Genomic DNA, 19847 nt, shown 5'->3' with positions numbered 1-19847 from the left:
ACTCTTTCCAATGGGAGCAATGATTCACTGCTTGTACTCAAAAGAGGTAAAGTGTTCATACTATATCCATTTGGTTAGCGTTTCAGCTCTGCTGGCTGGGCACATTGAAGGGAAGGCAAGGAGCAGAACACTAAATATCTGTTACTGCATGCAGGGAAGTTTTGTTCTACCAGTGTTGCTGAAACAGCTTCTCACTAACGAGGAGAACTGTCTCACAGGTAAAGCAGTGGTGTAAGTGCTCATCTCTGAGGTACACATGGCCTGAGGATCCCTGTGCTGATGGCACTTGATGCAGCCTGATGAGCTGGGGTGGGATTCTGCTTGTCCTGGGCTGTCTTACAGCTCCAGCTCGGGACAAGGGGAACTATCTGCTGTCAGTTCCTGCATGGAGGGGGGTTGTAATCCAAGGTGGACTGAACCCAGTGTCTCTGCTCAGTCTGTTGCAGAGGAATGTCACTATGCTCACTTAAAAGAAAGGAGATCCTAAATTCACGTGTCCAACATGATGTCTTCATTTGAAGATGCTGCTGACACAAAGCCAGGAACGTAGGCAATATTTGTCCTACACAGACTTCTTACCTGTCGTTTCCATGTAACTAGGTCCTTCCGTTCTCCAAATAAAACACATTGGCTTGATAAACATTTGTCTCAGTTATTGAGGTAGGAGGTGCTAATGTCTCTTCTGCCTCTTACCCTCTTTGTGAGCAGATGGTTTAGATACGGTGGGGTGGGCACGCATGCGTGCGTGCATGCATACGTCTTGTGCTGTCCAAGAATGTGGTTATAGCATCATGCTCAGCCTCCTGTAAGTCATTATTTGTGCTGATTCCCCAAATAACAGCTGTGAAAAGAATGTGTACAAACAGCATGAAAGCCCTGCAGCCAGGTGTCCTGCTTGTGCAAGCCAGAGCTCCTTTCTCTGTTTACTGAGGTTTCTGTTTATTGACTCAAGTAAATCTGAGTAGGATGGCAAAGCTGTTAAAGATCTGCTATAAAGACAAGCTGCTAGCTGTAGTAAGTGTTCTTGGCAGATATCCTCAGCCATGAGAAAACATGGTGGGGAGGTGCAGGGCAGAGAATGTCGAGTTGTGTTAACTGGAAAATTCCCTTGTAATTGTTTTGCCAGGCTTTGTGTAGCACATCCAGAAAAGCACTCAGTGAAACGATGACAGGCAATGCAGATGGACAGTTGTGGCTTAATATATCCAAATTAATGTACTTCCCAAGTGCTCCTGACTTGCTGTGCTTTCTGCTACATCACTTATTGTGGCTTTTAATATTGGCAGACCTCTGCGTGGTACTGTTCATTCAGCTTTGCTCAATTCTCAGATTACCCATGTACTGGTTCTGAACTAACTTAAACAAGCAGTTTGGGAATATGTGGTTTGCAGGGGGGTGAGAAACAGAAGAGGGAAAGAAAACTTTACTATGATGCTGTGAGACATTTTCCTGCTTACTCATGCTTGCAGACTGTTGTGGTAAATGTTTCTGATTGCTTGTGTAGGCTTCCAGAGTAATTCAAAGAATAATTTAAAAACAATCATCTTGCTGTGTGATAATACAGAGAAGAGAACAGAGCTCTTGGTAATGTTCTTAGTGATGGTTGTATCACTGATGGTGTGTTTTATTCAGTGTGTTTTCCTTCCTTTTTCTCCTCCGCTGCCCTTTCTCTTCAGATTTAAGTGATTCCATTTTGCTCCGAATAGCTGCGTGTTGGTTGCTGTAATTGGAGTAACAGCAGGTTGCAAGTGGTCACTTCCAGCCACCAGTTCTGTAGAATCCCAGACAGGTTTGGGTTGAAGGGACCTTAAAGCTCCTCCAGCTCCAACCCCTGCCCCGGGCAGGGACACCTTCCACTAGAGCAGGTTGCTCCAAGCCCCCGTGTCCAACCTGGCCTTGAACACTGCCAGGGATGGGGCAGCCACAGCTCCTCTGGGCACCCTGTGCCAGCGCCTCAGCACCCTCCCAGGGAAGAGCTTCTGCCCAAGAGCTCATCTCAATCTCCCCTCGGGCAGGTTAAAGCCATTGAAAACTTTGCCCAGTTACAGAGTAGGGAAAACAAATCAATGAGTTGAATTAAGGTGAGCAGTTGTCGTCTTCCTTTTGACACCGTGTGTGTGCACGGGTGTTGGGAGAGCTCGGTGTTCTCTGAGCAGCAGTGCTTGTCCGTGAGGGCTGCCCGTGGTGGTTCCTGCTCAGTGAACAGGCAGCTCTGGGGTCAGCAGTGGGCTGCTCCGAGTGCGGGGCAGGCTCCTCATGGATTTCCTGGAAGAGGCAGTCCTGGCCATCAGTCAGGTCTACCAGGAAAAGTACAGCTCCCCAGAGGCTCTTCTGTGCAGACCTTGCATCGCTGACTTCACTTGTCCACCACCTGCAGCTCTGCTCAGATGGGCTTTCCCTTCATGCCCTCGGTGGGCTGCGCTCTTGAAGCACAGCAGTCACTTGCAGGCACCATCTCGAGGGCCTGGGTTTCAAACCTGGCTTTGAAATTCAGAAGCTGTGATGGCCACGTCCAGGGCCAATATGCTGGGATGACACATCTCGAATAAGCAGAGCTGGAAATTTCTCTTTCAGCTTTTCCAACCACCGCTGCCACACTACAGCATGCTCTGTTTCTCTGTTTGGCTTTCCCACTATGTGTATTTCTAGACAGTTTTTATATAACTGAGTTTTACAGCATGTTACAAGTCTGACCATTTAATTTAGCCTTTTATTATTATTGGAAGAGAAATCAGCCTTGTGTACTCTCTTATTTTCCAGCTGTAGTTATGCATGATGTGGAAGGCATTGAGCTGCCCTTGCACAAGGTCTTGTTCTCGCTATCTCAGTGGATGGGGTAGATTGCTTCCATTACTTCTCATGTGGGCCTCCCATGGACTGCAGTGTCTTCCACGTAAATCCCAAAGAGTACACCAGATAGCATTTGAGACTCTTGAGTAACAGCTCCTGTGTTTGAAGATTACTCTTTTTTTCAGCTTTACTGATTAGAATTCAGTCTTTCAAGTACCTAAATAATTTTCCATGAGGATGAAATGACACAAGATGAAGATCTTATGATGATGGGTTGGGTTGGAAGGGACCTTAGTTCCAACCCCCATGCCATGGTTTTTTTCCTCACAAGTTGTTAATTTTTACTCCGCATTTTCCTTTTAATTTGTTACAGGTTTGAGCTATTTGGAAGATGAAGCCCAGGCTGCAGTGGGTGTTCTTTACCTGTGTTCTCTTGATCTGGCACGCAGAAGCAGAGTTCTTCACCTCCATAGGTATGGAAAGAACCACCACATGATGTTGTGATGTAGTTAATACAATTGCCAGTTTCAAACCCTGTCTGCAGTAGGAAGAGCCATCCTTTTGCATCCTTAATGCTGTTCTGCATTGCAAGTCTTGCATCAGTGCAACGTTTGCAGTTGATTGTCACAATGTGCTGTTACTCGTGATACACAAGTCTCTGGGGGCTCTGTCAGTAGAATAAGACAATGCTTGTGTCTTAAGAATTACACACTTGCTGCCATCCTGAACAGAGCACAAACCTTCTGCTGAAAAGCTGAGTCATGAATGTGATTTATGAAAAGAATGGAAGTGATAAATATGTAAAATATTTTCTTTGGCAGAAGCTGAAATCTCCTGTCTTAAAGCTGCAGTTAGATGTCAGAAGGGAAAAATTAATATCCCACTTGTGTTTTGTAGAACCTGAGTAAATCCTGAGGAATTCACATTGTTATAAATGCTGAAAATAAATTGTCAGTTGGTGTACGAATAGCTGTGGTAGAACCAAGTATAGTTGTGGTAGAGCCTAAAAATAAGCACAAACTGAGTTGTCTGCGGTGATTTGGTCTAATGTTTTCCTGTGGAATAGTGTGGGGAGTTCTCCCCTGTAAACATGTTGGAGATTAACTGCGACTGGCTGTTCTCCAGAACATGCTCTGAGCTCAGTGGAGCTGCTTGTGAATGGCAAAACTCAAAACTCCTGGTGGTTTCTTTTGCACTGCTGTGTGGAACCACTCAGCTGGAGCGAGGCAGGGTGGTGTTTCACTACCAACCTCCAGCACATGCTCCCCTGCCTGGAGTTGGCTAAACAGTATTTAACTACGTGTGTATTAATTGGCTCTCTTTTCCTAAGATAAATAGCTTTTTGTACGAGGTCTCTGTGAAGGATCACCTTTTCTTTACACTTACCTATTTCTGAACCTTTCTTAACACTGGGAATAGCACAACCTGCTGATTTCCATCTACTTAATCATGCCTCATTAATAATTACTTTGGAATGCTGAAACTAAAGCTGTGGCTGCAGTTATAAATCTCATCCGGTCTTTCAGTGGTTGGTCTTTGAAATCAAAGTTTGTCATAGCAATTAGGATTGACATGCCAGCAATTACCACTAATGCTCATCAGGAGAAAGTGTGTATGTCAGTCTATAAACCTTAGTCTGAAATTCCTCTGTACTTAATGTTATGTTTCCACAGTTACTCATGTTGAAAAGCTGTAATTTTAAGTGATGCCAGTGGTGAAGCTAATAATTTAATGGTGTGACCCAATCTGTATCCAAAGCATCTGTTCTACATATACTACTTGGATCTTCTGTTGCTTTGATTCAACAGCTGTATTAATGTCAAACCTTTCTTTTGATTCTTACCTACAATTGGAATACTAAAAGTAATTCAGAGGCAGTGGAAGGGTCACAGCAAAACTACATTGAAGGTGGGATTTTAAAAGCCCCTTGAAGCTTTTGAACATCAAGGCTGTGTGTTTAACAGCTTTTGTGGCTTACAGGCACTGAAGTGCACACCCTTAACTTGTCTGTTTTGTGGTGGTTTTAATGGCCCTAAAGCATTTCAAGTCTGTCTTCTGTGCTGTTGGGAATTGTTACTTTTTAAGCTCTGATTAACATTTACTCATACTCCTGTTTTTAGGTCAAATGACAGACCTGATTTATGCGGAGAAGGACTTGGTACAGTCTTTAAAGGAATATATCAGAGCAGAAGAGAGCAAACTCTCTCAGATTAAAAGGTAGGGGCAGAAGTTTGTGTAATGAAGGGTGATAAAATGGCTCATCCGTGTTCAATTATGCCACACCATTGTCACCACTCTTTGCTGCTAGATCTTGTTAGTACTTCCTCAGTAGTTAATCACAGTGAGACTGTAGGTACTAACTTGCTTCTAATTCCCATAAACCTGCAAAAAGGGGGCCCTGCTTCAGATTTCATTTAGACTTTGTCTGTTTACTTAGGAACTGTCTGCTGGGCTCTTCCCACTCTTCTCTGTCCTTGTACCATTACAGTGCTGCTGTGGAGAAGCAGGAGAGGCTTCTTGTCAGGAGAAGCTTCTCCATGTGAGTAGAATGCCTCTGAGTGCCAGCGCTCTGTGCTACCTGTAGTAGCACCGCTTATAATGACAGCGTGCCAGTGGCATCCTGTGGAGTGCACACTAAATCCCTGGCTTCTTTCCCATGTTGACTTTGCCCTCAGGGACAGCTCTCCTGCCTTGTTCTCCTCAGTTGCCAACCTGGCTACAGCACGTCTTGGGCATTATCCTGGTTGCTTAGATCACTTGAAAGGCTCTAGCTGACAACCAGTGTTTTCTGTGTCCCTTAGGAAGACTGTTAGTACTTGCAGCTAGGTAACTGTTATCTAACAGGGCATGACACTAGAATACTGTAAATGAGGTCCAGGTTTGGAATTGCTGAGTGCCTCTAAACAGAGCCATGCTTTCCAAAGGATTTCCAAACTCCAGGCTATACGTGGCAGTTTGGTCTCCCTGTGGGGCTGTAGGGTGGGGATGTGGCTATGGAGTACTACAGTGATAGGAATTCCTTGTCGCTTGTGTTCACAAATACTCATTTCTTTAAAAGCCGCCCTTCTGAGGAGGAGCAGTCTCCAAATATTGTTGATGTCAGTTCAATCTGGGTATAAACTGGTCTTAAAAAGTCTCTTTTTTTATGGTTTGATGTATGCAAGTGCTTTTTTTAATGTGCTAAACTTCCGGTTGACTTGTATTTGAAAGCAAGACTCTTCTATCACAGTGTTGGTATTTGAGCACCCCACTGCTGTATGAGGCATGTGCTTTGTAACAGAGGTGCTAAATTTCCTCATTTGAACGTCCTGACAGATTCAGTATCTTGTCTGTTAGCTCCAGAGGTGTGTTTGTGATTCAAAATCAGGGTGGGATGTAAAGAGACTAGAAATTGATTGTATTTACTGTGTGCAAAGTAAATATTGGAAGTAGTGAAAGTTAAATTAGCAGGGAGCGCAGGTGACACTGGTTTTGTGGTGTCAACCTGGTATCCCTGCCAAGGAGCTCTGGGAGAGTCATCTCTTGGTTTCTGTTGTGACATTGTGGTACAAAGGAGCCAGGTAGTCTGACAATAGTTGCCTGGCTTATGTAAAGCTGTTTGTAACCATAGTTCATTCATGTCTTAAGGAGGTTGAGATTACAGGCCCAAAGGGGTTTCCTTTGTTCAGTTACTAGCTTATCTCAGCAGTGTTTGCTTCCTTACTAAGTGCTGCAGAGAGGAACACAGCTTGGCCACGTGTTTGTGTTAAGGGATAGTATGAAGGACAACAGAAGGAATTCTCACTATAGCATCAGCATCACAGTTGGTGGTTCAAATGGGCTATAGCACAGAGGATGAAGATTCCCACTACTGCTTTGAAGCTGACTGCAGTACAACCTAGATGACTGACACCGCTGCTGCTGTGCTGTGTGAGGGCTTCCAGTCTGAAAATCAAAGCTTATGGTTTAGTTTCCACAAAGCTAAAAAACTCTTGGAGTTCTATTTACCCTTGTAATTTTACTAAGAGATAAATGACACAGTGATTGTTTGCTATGTATTATCTTTTGAAGTGCAGGATGCTGGAAACTGATGGCTAAGACTTGTTGCAAGTGAGATGATTCTACTGCAGTAAGGCTTAAAATAATAAGCAGGGAAACAAATACCTTTTAAAATAAAGATACTATTATAAACAAATCAGTTGTAATTCACTTTATCCTTGTGAAGTTGAAAGCTTGAAAGCTGGTTATGATGGCAAAACCAGCAATAAATTTATTTTAGCGTAATTAGAATGACTTAAGAAGGAAGACATGCATTCATAAATTGTTCCCAGACTGAGTTGTACACTTCTTATTCCAGCTGGGCTGAAAAACTGGATGTACTGACCAGCAAGTCAACCTCAGATCCAGAAGGGTACCTGGCACATCCTGTAAACGCGTATAAGCTGGTGAAGCGTTTAAATACTGACTGGCTGGAATTGGAAAACCTGGTTCTTCAGGATACAACAAATGGTAAGGAGTTACAGGGGAGAGGATAACAGGAGGTAGCCTTACAACAGAGTTGCTTATCCTCCTTGTGTTCTGGAAAGCTGCAAACGCAGCTGTGGCTTAAATATTATTGCCAAGTTTGTTTGAAATTTAAAGTAAGGACTGGCTCCTGTTTGCTGGTTACCCAAGTGAGTGAAACCTGCCACTGAAACACATCTCGGTGAAGGTTTAAAGAAGGTGTTACTGGTTTTGTTTGAGGAGAAGGGAAGAATAGGATATGCTGCAGTTGTCAGCTGTGTTGGCAGCTATTGTTTTATCCCTGGTCTTGAGCTTTATGTTCCTTCATATATAAACTTATTCATCTACTTTCCCAGTCTGTTGCTTCTCTCGGTGACCATTGTTTTTTGACCACGTTGATCAGTAGATAAGATTTAAGAATCAAAATGAGACACATACTGAATTTTTGGACGAGTTTGTATCAGCCCCAGCATTAAGAGGTGACAGATGTAGTCAGTCTGTTGATAACAGGATAATAAATAATTGCTATCTATAAATCTGTCCTTCTAAATCAAATATTTCCATTACTGATCTTTGGTTTTGCATCATATTGTCAAAGTGTCTGCCTGAGTTTCCTTCCAGAGCTTATTTTTTTAAATGGAGGTTTATTTTCACTGGACTCTATGTAAGTAATGGAGAAGAAGCTATGTTTTTAGGCAGAACACTACACGATTTCCCTTTATACGCCGCATATGCCAAAGTTTAGGTAGTTGGAAGTTTTTGCAGCCAAGGTTTTTATTGCTTTTTGGAGTAGTCATCCTAGATGGAAGTGAATTACTCACGTCTATCAAGTACTTCTGTCTAATTCTTTTTCTAAAGGTGTCCTTTCCAGTTCTGCTTGCTGCATGACTGGAAATGGCTGGGTGGTTTTCCTTCAGTTGATGGCCCCCACATCTGCCCAACCAACCTGCTGCATGACCTTGCTATGTTTATGTAGTGCGCTTAATTCCATTTCTAAGTGTCTCCTGGTCTTACTTCTCAGGTTTAAAAGCCTCTTACTAAGGTCTTACCCTTACTTAGGGGGTCCTGGATCAGGGTCTGTGCTCCCTGAGCTTACATTTGAGATGCTGGAGTAGAGAGTCTGAAATCATTATCTAGTGCTATGATCTGCAGTTGTCTATGTGGGTATTGCAAGAGAACTGGTGAAAGCTGTTAAGTTTTCATGCTAAAATGAGACAAGAAAATGAAGACCGTTAGATTCACGTTGTACTTCAGTGATTGTGTGGCACAATAAAACTGAGGGGTTTAGGTATTTATCCTTTATCTCTTGCTCATGAGCTGTATTCTCAAAATGGGACAGAAAACCATGTTTCTATAACTTGAGAGCCTAATAAGAGCCTTTAAATTTGGACTGTTGGCATCTCAATTCCCAAAACAAAGCAGATGTTTCCTCTTCTGTGTTAATCTGGTACTGATACGTATTCACATGTTGAAAGTAACATCTTTCCCTTTCGCTGCAAAGGCTTTATTGCAAATCTTACAATTCAGCGTCAGTTCTTCCCAACGGAAGAGGACGAGACTGGAGCTGCAAAGGCCCTGATGCGCCTGCAGGACACATACAAACTGGATCCTGAAACACTCTCTCGAGGCAACTTACCAGGTAAGTGCACAAAGGGCTCTTTTCCTTTACAAGGAAGGAAGCGATCCTCCAGTGAGGCTCTTGTTGAGTAACTGTGCTCCTGTTATTTATCTGTGAAATGGGGGTTAACGTTTTTTGCCACAGAAAGATGTGTTGGACAATCCATAGGTGTATTGGGATGATTTGGTGTTTTGGCAGCTGAGCCCTGGTAAATGTTGCTGCTGCTTGTGAGAGACTTACTGGAGCAGGTTATGATTGCTAGCATCACACTGTTTAAAACCAAATAAGCTTCACTAGAGTGGGGAGCTGAGCTGACAAAACAGTTTTAGTTATTATATGTAAGTTATTAATAGTGAACTTAAAATTAAGTCTTATCTGTGCATCTGCTGAGCTGGAGCAACTGGAAATCAGTGTAGTTACAGTCAAATGGATACCCAGTTTGTCTGAATAACCATCAGCTTGCTTATGCACAAATTTGCATCTCCAGTAAAGAGCAAACAGGCCAGCTCTGCATGTAGTTGGGCTTCCCTGACCGTCTAACAGTGTTAATTTGTTAACGGGTTCAGTAAAACCTGTTAAGCTGTTGGTCTGCTCTGCCTTTGTGAATAACACAATAGCTTAACACTGTCATTTCTATGTTATACTTCTCTTGGTTTCCAAAGGAAACAGAACTAGGATAGCATTTAATCTTTAACTCTGAAGATTGTCTTTTAGAAGCCTTTTTGGATGATAAAAGTGTATTTACTGATATTCCTTAATATGCTGTCTTTCTGCTTTTAGGAACAAAGTATAGGTCCTATTTGACAGTAGGTGACTGCTTTGGTATGGGGAAGACTGCTTACAATGATGGAGACTACTATCACACAGTACTCTGGATGGAACAAGCCTTAAAACAACATGATGAAGGGGAGGATACGACAGTCAGCAAAGTGGAGATCCTAGATTATCTCAGCTATGCTGTTTTCCAGTTTGGGGATTTGCACAGAGCCATGGAGCTTACCAGGCGGCTGATATCCCTTGGTAAGAACAAAAGACCTGCTATTTGAGCACTGGGGAGTGTTGCCAGCAGCAGAGCCAACAACAGCCAAGGGTCCATACAAGTGAGCTGACTGGAAGGGTATCCTGCCAGATGACTTATAGGTTGTGGAAAAGAACACAGTCCACTTACACATGAAGTATCTTTAACAAGCTATCTTATAGTCTGTGCTGTTATTACCTGAGATGAGATGTGAGTCTGGCTGCAGGACCTGGGTGCTTTGCTTCAGCGTCCTGAGGCGTGTTTGGTCAGGTCTGAAGAGGAGATCAAGACTACCACAGGTTTAGACAGTGCTGTATCTTCTCTGAAGTCCTACTGACTTCACATATTCCTCTTTCTTCCTCAGTGTGGGTACTCTTTGATGCCAGAAGAGTACTTTGCCTAAGATCAGATCTTAGAGTATTTATTACTGAATACTCAGAACAGATTGAGTTTCTTAAAGCCTCCTTTTATCTCTGGTCTGTTTCTAGCTGTCTCTTGAGTAAGCAAATAAGCATTGCTTCCTATCCAACATTGCCTGCTTCCTGCATTGGAAAGGTTTAGCCTTCCCAATTAGAGTTAACATCTACTGTGTTACGCATTTGTGTTTTTTAATCAATGGTGGTTCTTAACTTTAGATGCTAACTGCATCCTGAGCATGGGTGAAGCCTTTCTATTGAAAAATGTATCAGTGGTTTCTGCAGACACTGGGATTCACAGATTAAAATGTACAAGAGTGTGAATATTGAAGGTAGCTCCCTCTGCAATACAGTTTAGCACTGTAGCAGAATGTAAATCCTTATCAGCACCAAACAGTGGAACAGACTTGGCAGGCCCCCTTGGGAGCAGCAGCTTCCTTTGCTCTGGCTCAACTTCCTCATCAGGCCACTGTTAGCCTGAGCTCTAATGAGTGGTTATTTCAGTGGCCTTCTGGGTTAGTTCCATAAGATAAACACAATAAGCTCTCGAGGGCCAGAAGGGAAAGAAACTGTTCTAGGTGCAAGTGTCCAGAAGCACTAGTGAACAGTGAATTGTTCCTTCTTGGTTTTGCTGGGTAAAGATCTGATGGTTCATACCAACATCATTAGTAAATCACTAATGATGGGTCCAGTGATGTTAGTGATGTAGGTTACCTCCCATGTAATCCTGTTACAAACATCTAGAGATGGATTCTGTGGGTGGGCTGTTAGTGGTTACACATTATCTCTGGGCTTCCTGACTTTGGAGGAAGTCTTTGGGTCTGAAGTCTGTGGCTGAATTCTTTAGAAGAATTTGACAGAAGAGTTGAGAGAAAAGCAGGGATGTGAAGACCAAAAACTCCTCCTCTTTTTCTTGGAATACAGGTTTTGTGATGAGTCCTTCCAGAAAAGATTCTTTTGCAGAATATGCCTACCTTTTCTCTGCAAAACCAAACTTCCTGGTGCTGGTTTTTAGTGCAGATGAGCCAGTGCCTTTGGTTGCCTGATAATGCTTTAAGAAGGGGAGAATTATTGCTGTCTTAATACAAAGACTTGTTTGTCCTAACAGTTCCTGAGATTGTTTAAATCACTGTTTCTGTCTGGTTGTCTCCCCATGAAGACAGTACTCATGAGAGGGCAGGCAGTAATCTGCGGTACTTTGAGAAGTTGCTGGAAAAGGAGAGAGAGGAGGAGGAGAAAGAGAAGTCAAACAAGACCATGACAACAACAGAACCAGTGGTGCAAAGTGGTGCTTACGAGAGGCCTCTTGACTACTTGCCAGAGCGTGATATCTATGAGGCCCTTTGTAGAGGTGAAGGGGTAAAAATGGTAAGAGAAAGGCAAGAATTTCCTGTCTGCTGCCTTTGCATGAGAGCGATCAAGCTTGGTGGGACATGTGAGGTTTTTCTTTCTGTGAAGCTGTTTTTCTAAGAAAAAAATAATGTAGCTCTGCCTGGGTTGAGATTTGTATCTTATATCTTGGCCTCTCTACCTTCAGCAGTTAATCCTAAACAGAAGAACAGTTCTCAACTGTACCTCTTAAAGGTCACTGGAAATTGATTCTCCTCAGTCTGTCTGTTCAGCCTGACTGCTGACTGTCCAGATGTACTAGGAGGCTGTTTTCTTGGAGAGCTGGTTGTGCTTTGCCACACTTCAGAATCATTTTATTCCTTCCTTTTAGCATCTTAGAAATGTCCTTCTGGGGTGATTGTTTCAACGAACCAGTCTCCAGTGCCTCTTGAGAAATACGGCTTTAAATTCTCAGTGCAGGGAAAGGAATCTATTCCATCTGCGTAGTCTTAATTATAAGAAGCAGACTTTCTTTTACAGCTGGCTGTTTGTGTAGTTATTTGCTTACTCTGTAACCTATTCTGATTTAGTTCTCTGAAGGGTTAGTGTTTCAGCTGGTGCTCAGTAGTATCTTGAGTGGTGTATGGGTTTTTGCTTGCAGTAAAGTGCAGAATCACTCATGCTTGCCTCTCAAGTTTGCTGTCAGCTAATGGCTTTTACAGTGTTTGTGGCATGAAGCTTGCTCTCTTCTTGTGTCTTGCCTGTTTTAAGTCCATGAAAAGTAATTGAACAAACAATGTATTTTTTGACATTTTGTTCCAGACACCTCGAAGACAGAAAAGGCTGTTTTGTAGGTATCATGATGGGAACAGAAACCCTCATCTGCTTATAGCTCCCTTTAAGGAAGAAGATGAATGGGATAGCCCTCACATTGTGCGGTACTATGATGTCATGTCTGATGAGGAGATTGAGAAAATTAAACAACTAGCTAAGCCAAGGGTAAGTTTTCCCTCTTCTGTCTCACTAATGACTGCTAATTCCATGCTTTAATCTCTTAGTAAAGACTAGGCAAAGGATTTGAAAGATCTGGTTTCATACTACAGATGATACACTGCAGCTGTGAGCCTAAGGGGAACGATTTCGAAACTGCCTGGTGATGTAGGACCATAAAGCCCAGGCTCCTGAAGGTATTTATGCATTGTTGCACTTAATTATGCAAAATTCTCAGTAAATGGCTTGGAAACCTTTTAGGAAACTAGGGACTAGACCTGTAAAGTACATGATCGTTTGGCTTACTGTGATATGAGAGGTGTCCAACATACATTAAGTCTGCCTTTTGAAATGGAGCTGAACTTCAAAACAAAATTAAAGCCCAAAGCCCAGCAGAAATGGGAAGAAATGTTGGGTTTAAGTTGTGCTACAAGAATATCTGGAGTTCTCTTTTATTTTTTTTTTTTTTGCTTCAAGTAACCTGGAATCCAATGCTTCTGTTTAAACCATAGCCCAGACCTGCACAGAGGCAGGCACTGTGGATGCCATGGTGTATCTGTGGGTGGAACCATGGTGTTCTCCTGAAGCCACACACAGCTTTGTTGGGAATCATGCGACACAGTTAACACAGAGCTCTTAAATAATTCCTGATCTTGGACTTGGGAAGGTCAGAGTACTTGTAAGGATGACTGCACAATGCAGTCATTCTCCCAGAGCACTTTAGATCTGACTTTTCCACCTCGATATGCTGGTATGCCACGTGTAGATCCAACTCATAAGGCAGCAGCTTTGAGTAAGAAGCCTGCATCTGATGTAATTCCCGTTATTCATGATGTGAGTTCGGATGACACAAAAAAGCAGCTAAAAAATGCAAAGCTAGTAATTATCTTGTCTGGTTTTTCTGGAGGTGGGGTTTCCTGTCTGTTCCTCTTCTGGCAGAAGTATGACAGTGGGAGGTCAGTTGTAGATGCTACACCTTACTCTGTAAGACAAGCATGTAAAACTAAACATTTCCATTTTTATAGATGAGTGGTTCATTTTAGCACTCTTCCAGCTCCTGTGAAATGTGGTACTAAAATTCTAGTCAAGAATTACCCTTCTGTATGTAATATAAACAGTTAGGAGCAGTTTGAGAAACTGGTGCTTCCTAAGATCATTAATAACGTAGGATGCTTGTGACACTGGACTGCCATGACTACCAGCCGGCTATGGGAGTGTTGGCAGAACACTTCTGTCTTGGAGAGGGCTCACACCTCTGCAAATGAGAGGGGTTTTTTCCTATTACATCATACTATAAAACTTCAAGAGCTTCAGATAAAATGGAAATACTCAAATAGCACATATCACTTAATCTGTTCTATCAAATTAAGCACACTCTAAGGCAGCTATTAATTTTCTTGGTTTTCCCTTTTTGTTTAAAGTTCTGTGGAAAGTCTTAAGTCTTGTTCACTAGTAATATAAGCAAAACTCAATGTGAGAGGAATTCTTTGTGTAATCTAGTGTAGGACTGGGATTAGTCCCTGTAAGGGGTTAATATCATAGTCTTAAGAGTCAGACTAAAGTTTTCAATTAAAAGAAAAGCACTCATTTTCTCCAAACTCTTTTCTAAACCTGTCTGTGGCTCAGCTGCAGGAATAGCTTTAAATTCTACAGAACTGCTGAAGGAATGGAAAGTGCAAGCCCTGTGCTGAAATGGTCCTTAATAAATACAGCTTAATTTCAGCCAGGAAATTTTAGTTAGCAATCATGGAAGCTTTCAGACAGAACTCTGAAGCAGTATGTTAGTTTTGGGCTCAAAGATGAGCACTTCCTTTGTTCTAAAATGCATCTGCAAGAAATTTCTCCCTTTGGGTCCAAGCACTTTTAACATTATCTGCAGTTTACACTTGCCAACACTTCTTGTTTTGTAGAGAAACAACATCTGTATGTGATTGAGAGGAGCTATATTCAAGTTGCTTTGCATGCTTGTTTTGCAAAATGCAATCACGTCTACTCCAGTGCCAAAAAGCAGTTCCAACTTCTCGGGCAATACCTCAGAGCTGGCTGGGGTGGGTCAAGAGAAGTCTGAACTCTTGGAGCGGGCAGCGTAGGGACAGGTCTGCTGTGAAGTTAAAGAACCTTATTCTCCAATCCTGGATGCTACCTGCAGTACAGGCATGAAGAGGCAGAAGTAAGGTGTGGAGGGGAGGGACACACCTTTGGACTCGGTGCTGTAGGATTTCAGAAGGAAAAGCCAATGGGGCACGTGCTAAACTAAATGCAGACTCTAAGGGGACGACTGGGTGAAGCTTCTGGCCAATGCAGTGTGTTGTGATTGTTCACAGCCCAGCAAATGTGTGGTAAAGCTGCTGTCGCCAGCCTGAGAGAGGAAGCTTCACGTTTATCAGTGAGATACAGATTGTCTGTCTTAAATGAAGAAGGCTGCCTATCAGAAAGAGGAGATGTGGAGTAATAACAAATGTGGTCAGGCTTGGTTTAGTTCTGGTTTATTTAGATCAAATGCTGGGTGCAGAAATCAAGCAAGCGTATACAAGCTTGAAAGTGGCAGCAGAATGCAAAGTTTGGGAAGTGAAATTATATCCCCAAAGCTATGCTTCATTGTACCAGTGAAGAACAAGATTGTCAGCTTGGCTCTTCTGTTATGATTTATGCAGGAGAAATCTGGAACAAAATAACAGTGAGTCAGAATTGCAGCAACAGTTGTGCCAAGAGCTCTTGTGTGAGGGACAAGACAGCTGACATGGATTGTAGAGCTGGCTGGAGGCTTACTTGAGGAAAAATGAAGGAAATAATGACTGCATGCTCTGAAGAAAATGCAGCTGAAAAGGCTTTCTGTGACCTATAATCAAGTGGGAAGGAAGGAGGCATGATTTAAAGTGTTTGTGGTTTGCAGGAGTTAAATTTAAACGTGGTCTCTGTTTACAGTCAAAGGAGTGTCCCAGTTCTTGTTCTCAGCTGCACGTAGAAAACCAAAGTGACCCGTTGTGTGATGGTAGCACTAGGCCACCGCTTTGACACCACAGCAAACCTCGGCAGCTTTGCCAAGTTCCAAACTTTTCCTGACTGGTGATACAGAACTCGCTGTGTAAGATGTGTAGGTGGACTGTGCGTTTGCAGAGGTACCTCCGTAATGTAGTAACATGTCTCAGACTGTCTCTGTGAATTCAGTGTTCCAGGCATCTTCCAACAAGGAACATCTTGAGCACAGGAACGTTGAGAGTTGCCCTCAGGGGTTTTCTACCACTGTGGGTTTGCCTGTCCCATAACTTGTAACTCGTTCTGTGAAAGTTTTCACTTGCTGCTTTTCATGGGAGAATGTGGTTGGGTGTTTTCAGTCCATGTGAGGAGCAGGCTGATTAAATTCCTGAGTATCCAGAGATTTTCTTGTTGCAAAGAACTTGAGCTTCTTAAGTTGTTAACTCTTGTTGTTCCCTCTTGTTAATATTGAGTGCAGTTGTTTAAAAAAGTGCCTTCAAACCCTGTTCAGCAAGCAGTACTCATGGATTTAATGAATATCATGGCTTGTGCAGTCAGTCAGATTCTTTTTCCAGGATCCAGTGCCAGTTATGGATTGCACTTGTGTGTCTGCATGTACTGTACTAGCATGAAATCAGACCAGACTAGGTTGGAGCTGTAACTTTCATCTGGTGGTATACTGGAGTTTGGCAAATCAGGTGTTGATTTTGGTTAAGATGAGAGGGAATTATTTCCTAACCTGGAGTTGATGTGTTTCTTCCCCCTTGGGATTTTTTTGACACAGCTGGCACGAGCCACAGTACGTGATCCCAAAACCGGTGTCCTTACAGTGGCTAGCTACAGGGTATCGAAAAGGTAAGCAGAGAGGAGTGCAGCTCTAAGGGCTTTGTGCTTAATGCCTGTCTCCAGCTGAAAACTTGAACTGCTTTGCATGTAGCAAGAGCTTCCTCAATAAATGCATGGTAAATGGTTCTTTCAGCCATCTGAGTGAGGGCAGAAGAATCCTTCTGCCTTGGGAAGGGTGGTGTTGTGGGTGGTATTCCAAAATAACATGTTTCAATCCTTCCCTTGTAGCTCATGGCTGGAGGAAGATGATGATCCTGTTGTGGCCAAGGTGAATCAACGAATGCAGCAGATCACAGGGTTAACAGTGAAGACAGCTGAACTCTTGCAGGTTGGTACATTCGGGTTGTTTCTCATGCACGTACCTCATTTCTGGCAAGCTAAAGAGAAATTAAGTGTGCTCTAGATAACAATCTTGCCACAAAGTGCTGTTTCTCAAAGCATGTTTTGGATTTCTGGAGAGCAAATGCAATCTTCTGCAGCAGTCCCTTGCAGTTCAGTCGATGTTAATGCTTCTTTCTTTCGTGCTGTAGGTTGCCAACTATGGAATGGGAGGGCAGTATGAGCCACACTTTGATTTTTCTAGGGTAAGACCACACTTTCAATTATTTCTTAGTGGGGCGGAGAGAGGGGAACAGGATATTTTAAGAGGAAACTGTTGAAATTCTTTTCTGTTAAAACACTTAATGGATAGCCCTGTTGCATGGATGGATTATGACTTTCAAAAAGCCTTTGCACTGCCTTCTCTGCTGAAAGTTCAAGGGAAGAAGGAACAAATCTGCCTGCTTATCTTGGTTCCTTGCACAGTATAGAGACACTAAAAGATATACTCAGATATGCTCTTTCCATTACTTCACTTGGAAACTGAGGTCTGCAAGCCCGGGTTGTGAGCCTGTTGTTCCATTAGGCTTCTGAGTTCAGCAAGGTTGTTTTGAGTCCTCCTTTGGAGGATATTGTAAAGCACTTTGCTGGAGCTAGCTGAGGAGGAGATGTCCCTCCAAAGAGTAGCTGTTATGGAAATCTCCATGGGCCATGCAGGCCTTCTAAGGCAAAACCTTTAGTGTGGCTGCAGCTATAGCGTCTGAAGAGGGTTTGTTGGTTTCAGGAGGACAGGGCTACAGGGAGCAGAGCTTGCAGCTGGTGGGTGCCAGGTCCCCAGTAGGCACTAGAGGGCTCTACCTGGCTGATAACAGCTCTGGTTTGCTGCAAGTGAGGAGAAAAGAGGAACACATTGTTAATTGTTACCCTAGGACAGTTTATGAACATGCTAATCGTACTGAAGAGCCACGGTGACTGGTAATTTCAGGTATAAAATCCACCTGATGCCCTGGTTTCCAGCAGATCCGGGGCATTTCAGTGGAATCTGGCTTAATTCAGGCTGTTCCAGTGGTTTTACCCGGTAGAAGGGGTTTCTGCAGCCAGAGCACAACCCGATAATTGAGTGCAGAGTTGAAGCCACCCAACTTAGCACTGTTTAAAATAATAAAAACACAACAATCCTGAGCCTCAGCACTGTGGAAGCTCATATTCCTTAGCTTTGGCCTGTTCAGAGAATTTTCCCGTTAACTTGAAGACTGCTTCATTTCCTGAGTCAAGCAAATGCTCTTAAATTATCTTCAAAGCCTTTGAACTCAAGGACCTCAGCCATCAAACTGGCCAGTGTGGACTTGACTTTTGGATTAGGCAGCTGGGGCAGAGCTCCACTTGGAACATAACCTTGGCTGCAGGCATCAGTTCTGGGAGTCGTGGAATTTGCCATAGCTCTGGACTGGTCCTCCAGGCTCTCTGTGCATCACAGATTTTCAGTATGGAGCTACAGAAGTACTGCTGTGTCTGCCCATCTCCTCAGCAGCCTTGCAGCTTTTTGTTCCCCTGCAGTTCACATGGGGACACGTTAATAGTTGCATATTACAACTTTGAGAGTTTATTGGCTGCTCAAAAGCTATAGAAGTCTTTCGCTGTTGAAGTTCAGATGTTCATGGCTGGACCTGGATGCACCTCAGTGCTTTTAGGTTGTCTCTTTCAGATTGAATCTGCGTATGCAAATACAAGAGTCTTGAGTTTTTATGAACCCATTTCAGGAAGGACGTTTTATTTCTTGAAATGCACTTCAAGTACATTGAGCTCTAACACCTTAGAGATAGTGGCTGTGATTTTTTCTTTGCTGTTTGTCTTTAATACTGGTTCTGCTTTTCTTTAAATGTTAAAGATTATGGTTTTGTGGAGAAAGTTGCACCTTAATGTCTCCTGGCTGAAATTTCTTCCTGTTAGCAATGTAAATGTACTTTTAATTGCATTTATAAAGGGGAGACACACGCACTGGTATTGTAGATGTTCTTTCCGCATCGAAACTGGCACCAACATGATCTTGTACTTCAGCAAACAAAACTCAGTGTTTCTTGCAGAATAAAGAGAATTTGATCTTTTTGATGTGGTGCTTAGTCCTAGACAAGTAACCACCTAAAAGAAATTCAGTATTACTATTCTGCTGTTTTGCCTGCTGGCAAAACCTGCCTTTTCTCATGACAGTATTGAAGTCACTACTACATCTGCAAGAATCAAGTGTAGTATCTAAAGCCACTGAAGATGAGTTTTTCGTATTTACCTCAGTTGTTGACTTTGGATCACTGTCCAGTACAGTAATGGCCTGTTAACTTTATTGGGATAACATCTGTGCCACAGGCACTGAAAATCTTGCTTCTACTCTGCCCTAAGAACTCCTTCAGTGCTGCTTCTTCCTATAGCATTTGAGTGCTCTGTGCATGCAGTTATGCACCCTGGCTGTGATTTGCAACGGCTTTAGCATTGACCTGTATCAAGAGTCCCCTTGCAATTCCAACTCTTTAAATTGGGCTTAAGGATCTCTCTGCAGAGCTACACATATGTAACTCTAGTGTGAGCCTGTTTGGAACTTGGGTTAAAGTTGTTGTCTGTTACAGCGACCCTTTGACAGCACACTCAAATCGGAAGGAAATAGGCTAGCGACGTTTCTTAACTATGTAAGTACCTCTGTTTGTCTCCTGTCTGTGAGCTTGAAGTTTGCAGTTATTCTCATTTAATTTTATAGAAAGATGAGCCAGATGCTTTCAAGCGGTTAGGGACTGGAAATCGTGTGGCCACTTTTTTAAACTATGTAAGTATGATGATCCTTTATACATTGGGTGTCACTTTAGCAGCATCTTGTTTATTACAGCTTGTGCAGTGATTACTTGTAGAGATTCCCTGGCATCGGGAAGCAGGGATTTCATTGTTCTTGCAGCATCAGGTGCTGTCCTGTCCGAGTTGAGAGAGTTCTGGTGGTATTTAGCCTCTTTAACCTCAGAACAGAAAATTTGAATATAGGACCTAGCTTCCCCTTTTGTGAAGTATACTATCCCCTGCTATA

General features: G+C 42.9%; 1 protein-coding gene across 3 annotated transcripts in view; it reads left to right on the top strand.

Annotated features, from left to right (window-relative positions):
* The window catches only part of P4HA2 (prolyl 4-hydroxylase, alpha polypeptide II), a 25096-nt gene that overhangs the window by 1808 nt on the left and 3441 nt on the right, over positions 1-19847 (top strand). Inside the window, exons 2-13 of one of the 3 annotated variants that reach the window (XM_010022839.1) lie at positions 296-330; positions 3240-3263; positions 4911-5007; positions 7127-7278; positions 8774-8911; positions 9671-9910; positions 11484-11692; positions 12476-12652; positions 16404-16474; positions 16694-16793; positions 16996-17049; positions 19530-19595. In XM_010022839.1, coding sequence (XP_010021141.1) covers positions 296-330; positions 3240-3263; positions 4911-5007; positions 7127-7278; positions 8774-8911; positions 9671-9910; positions 11484-11692; positions 12476-12652; positions 16404-16474; positions 16694-16793; positions 16996-17049; positions 19530-19595 — 1363 coding nt within the window. Of the gene's footprint in view, positions 1-295; positions 331-3181; positions 3264-4910; positions 5008-7126; positions 7279-8773; positions 8912-9670; positions 9911-11483; positions 11693-12475; positions 12653-16403; positions 16475-16693; positions 16794-16995; positions 17050-19401; positions 19462-19529; positions 19596-19847 lie in introns of those variants that run through there. The other 2 variants (XM_010022841.1, XM_010022840.1) reach the window with 2 other exon arrangements.

Source organism: Nestor notabilis, unplaced genomic scaffold (assembly GCF_000696875.1).
Source record: "Nestor notabilis isolate BGI_N333 unplaced genomic scaffold, ASM69687v1 scaffold19699, whole genome shotgun sequence".
Classification (NCBI taxonomy): Eukaryota; Metazoa; Chordata; class Aves; order Psittaciformes; family Psittacidae; genus Nestor; species Nestor notabilis.
This window is presented reverse-complemented; position numbering and strand designations above follow the sequence as displayed.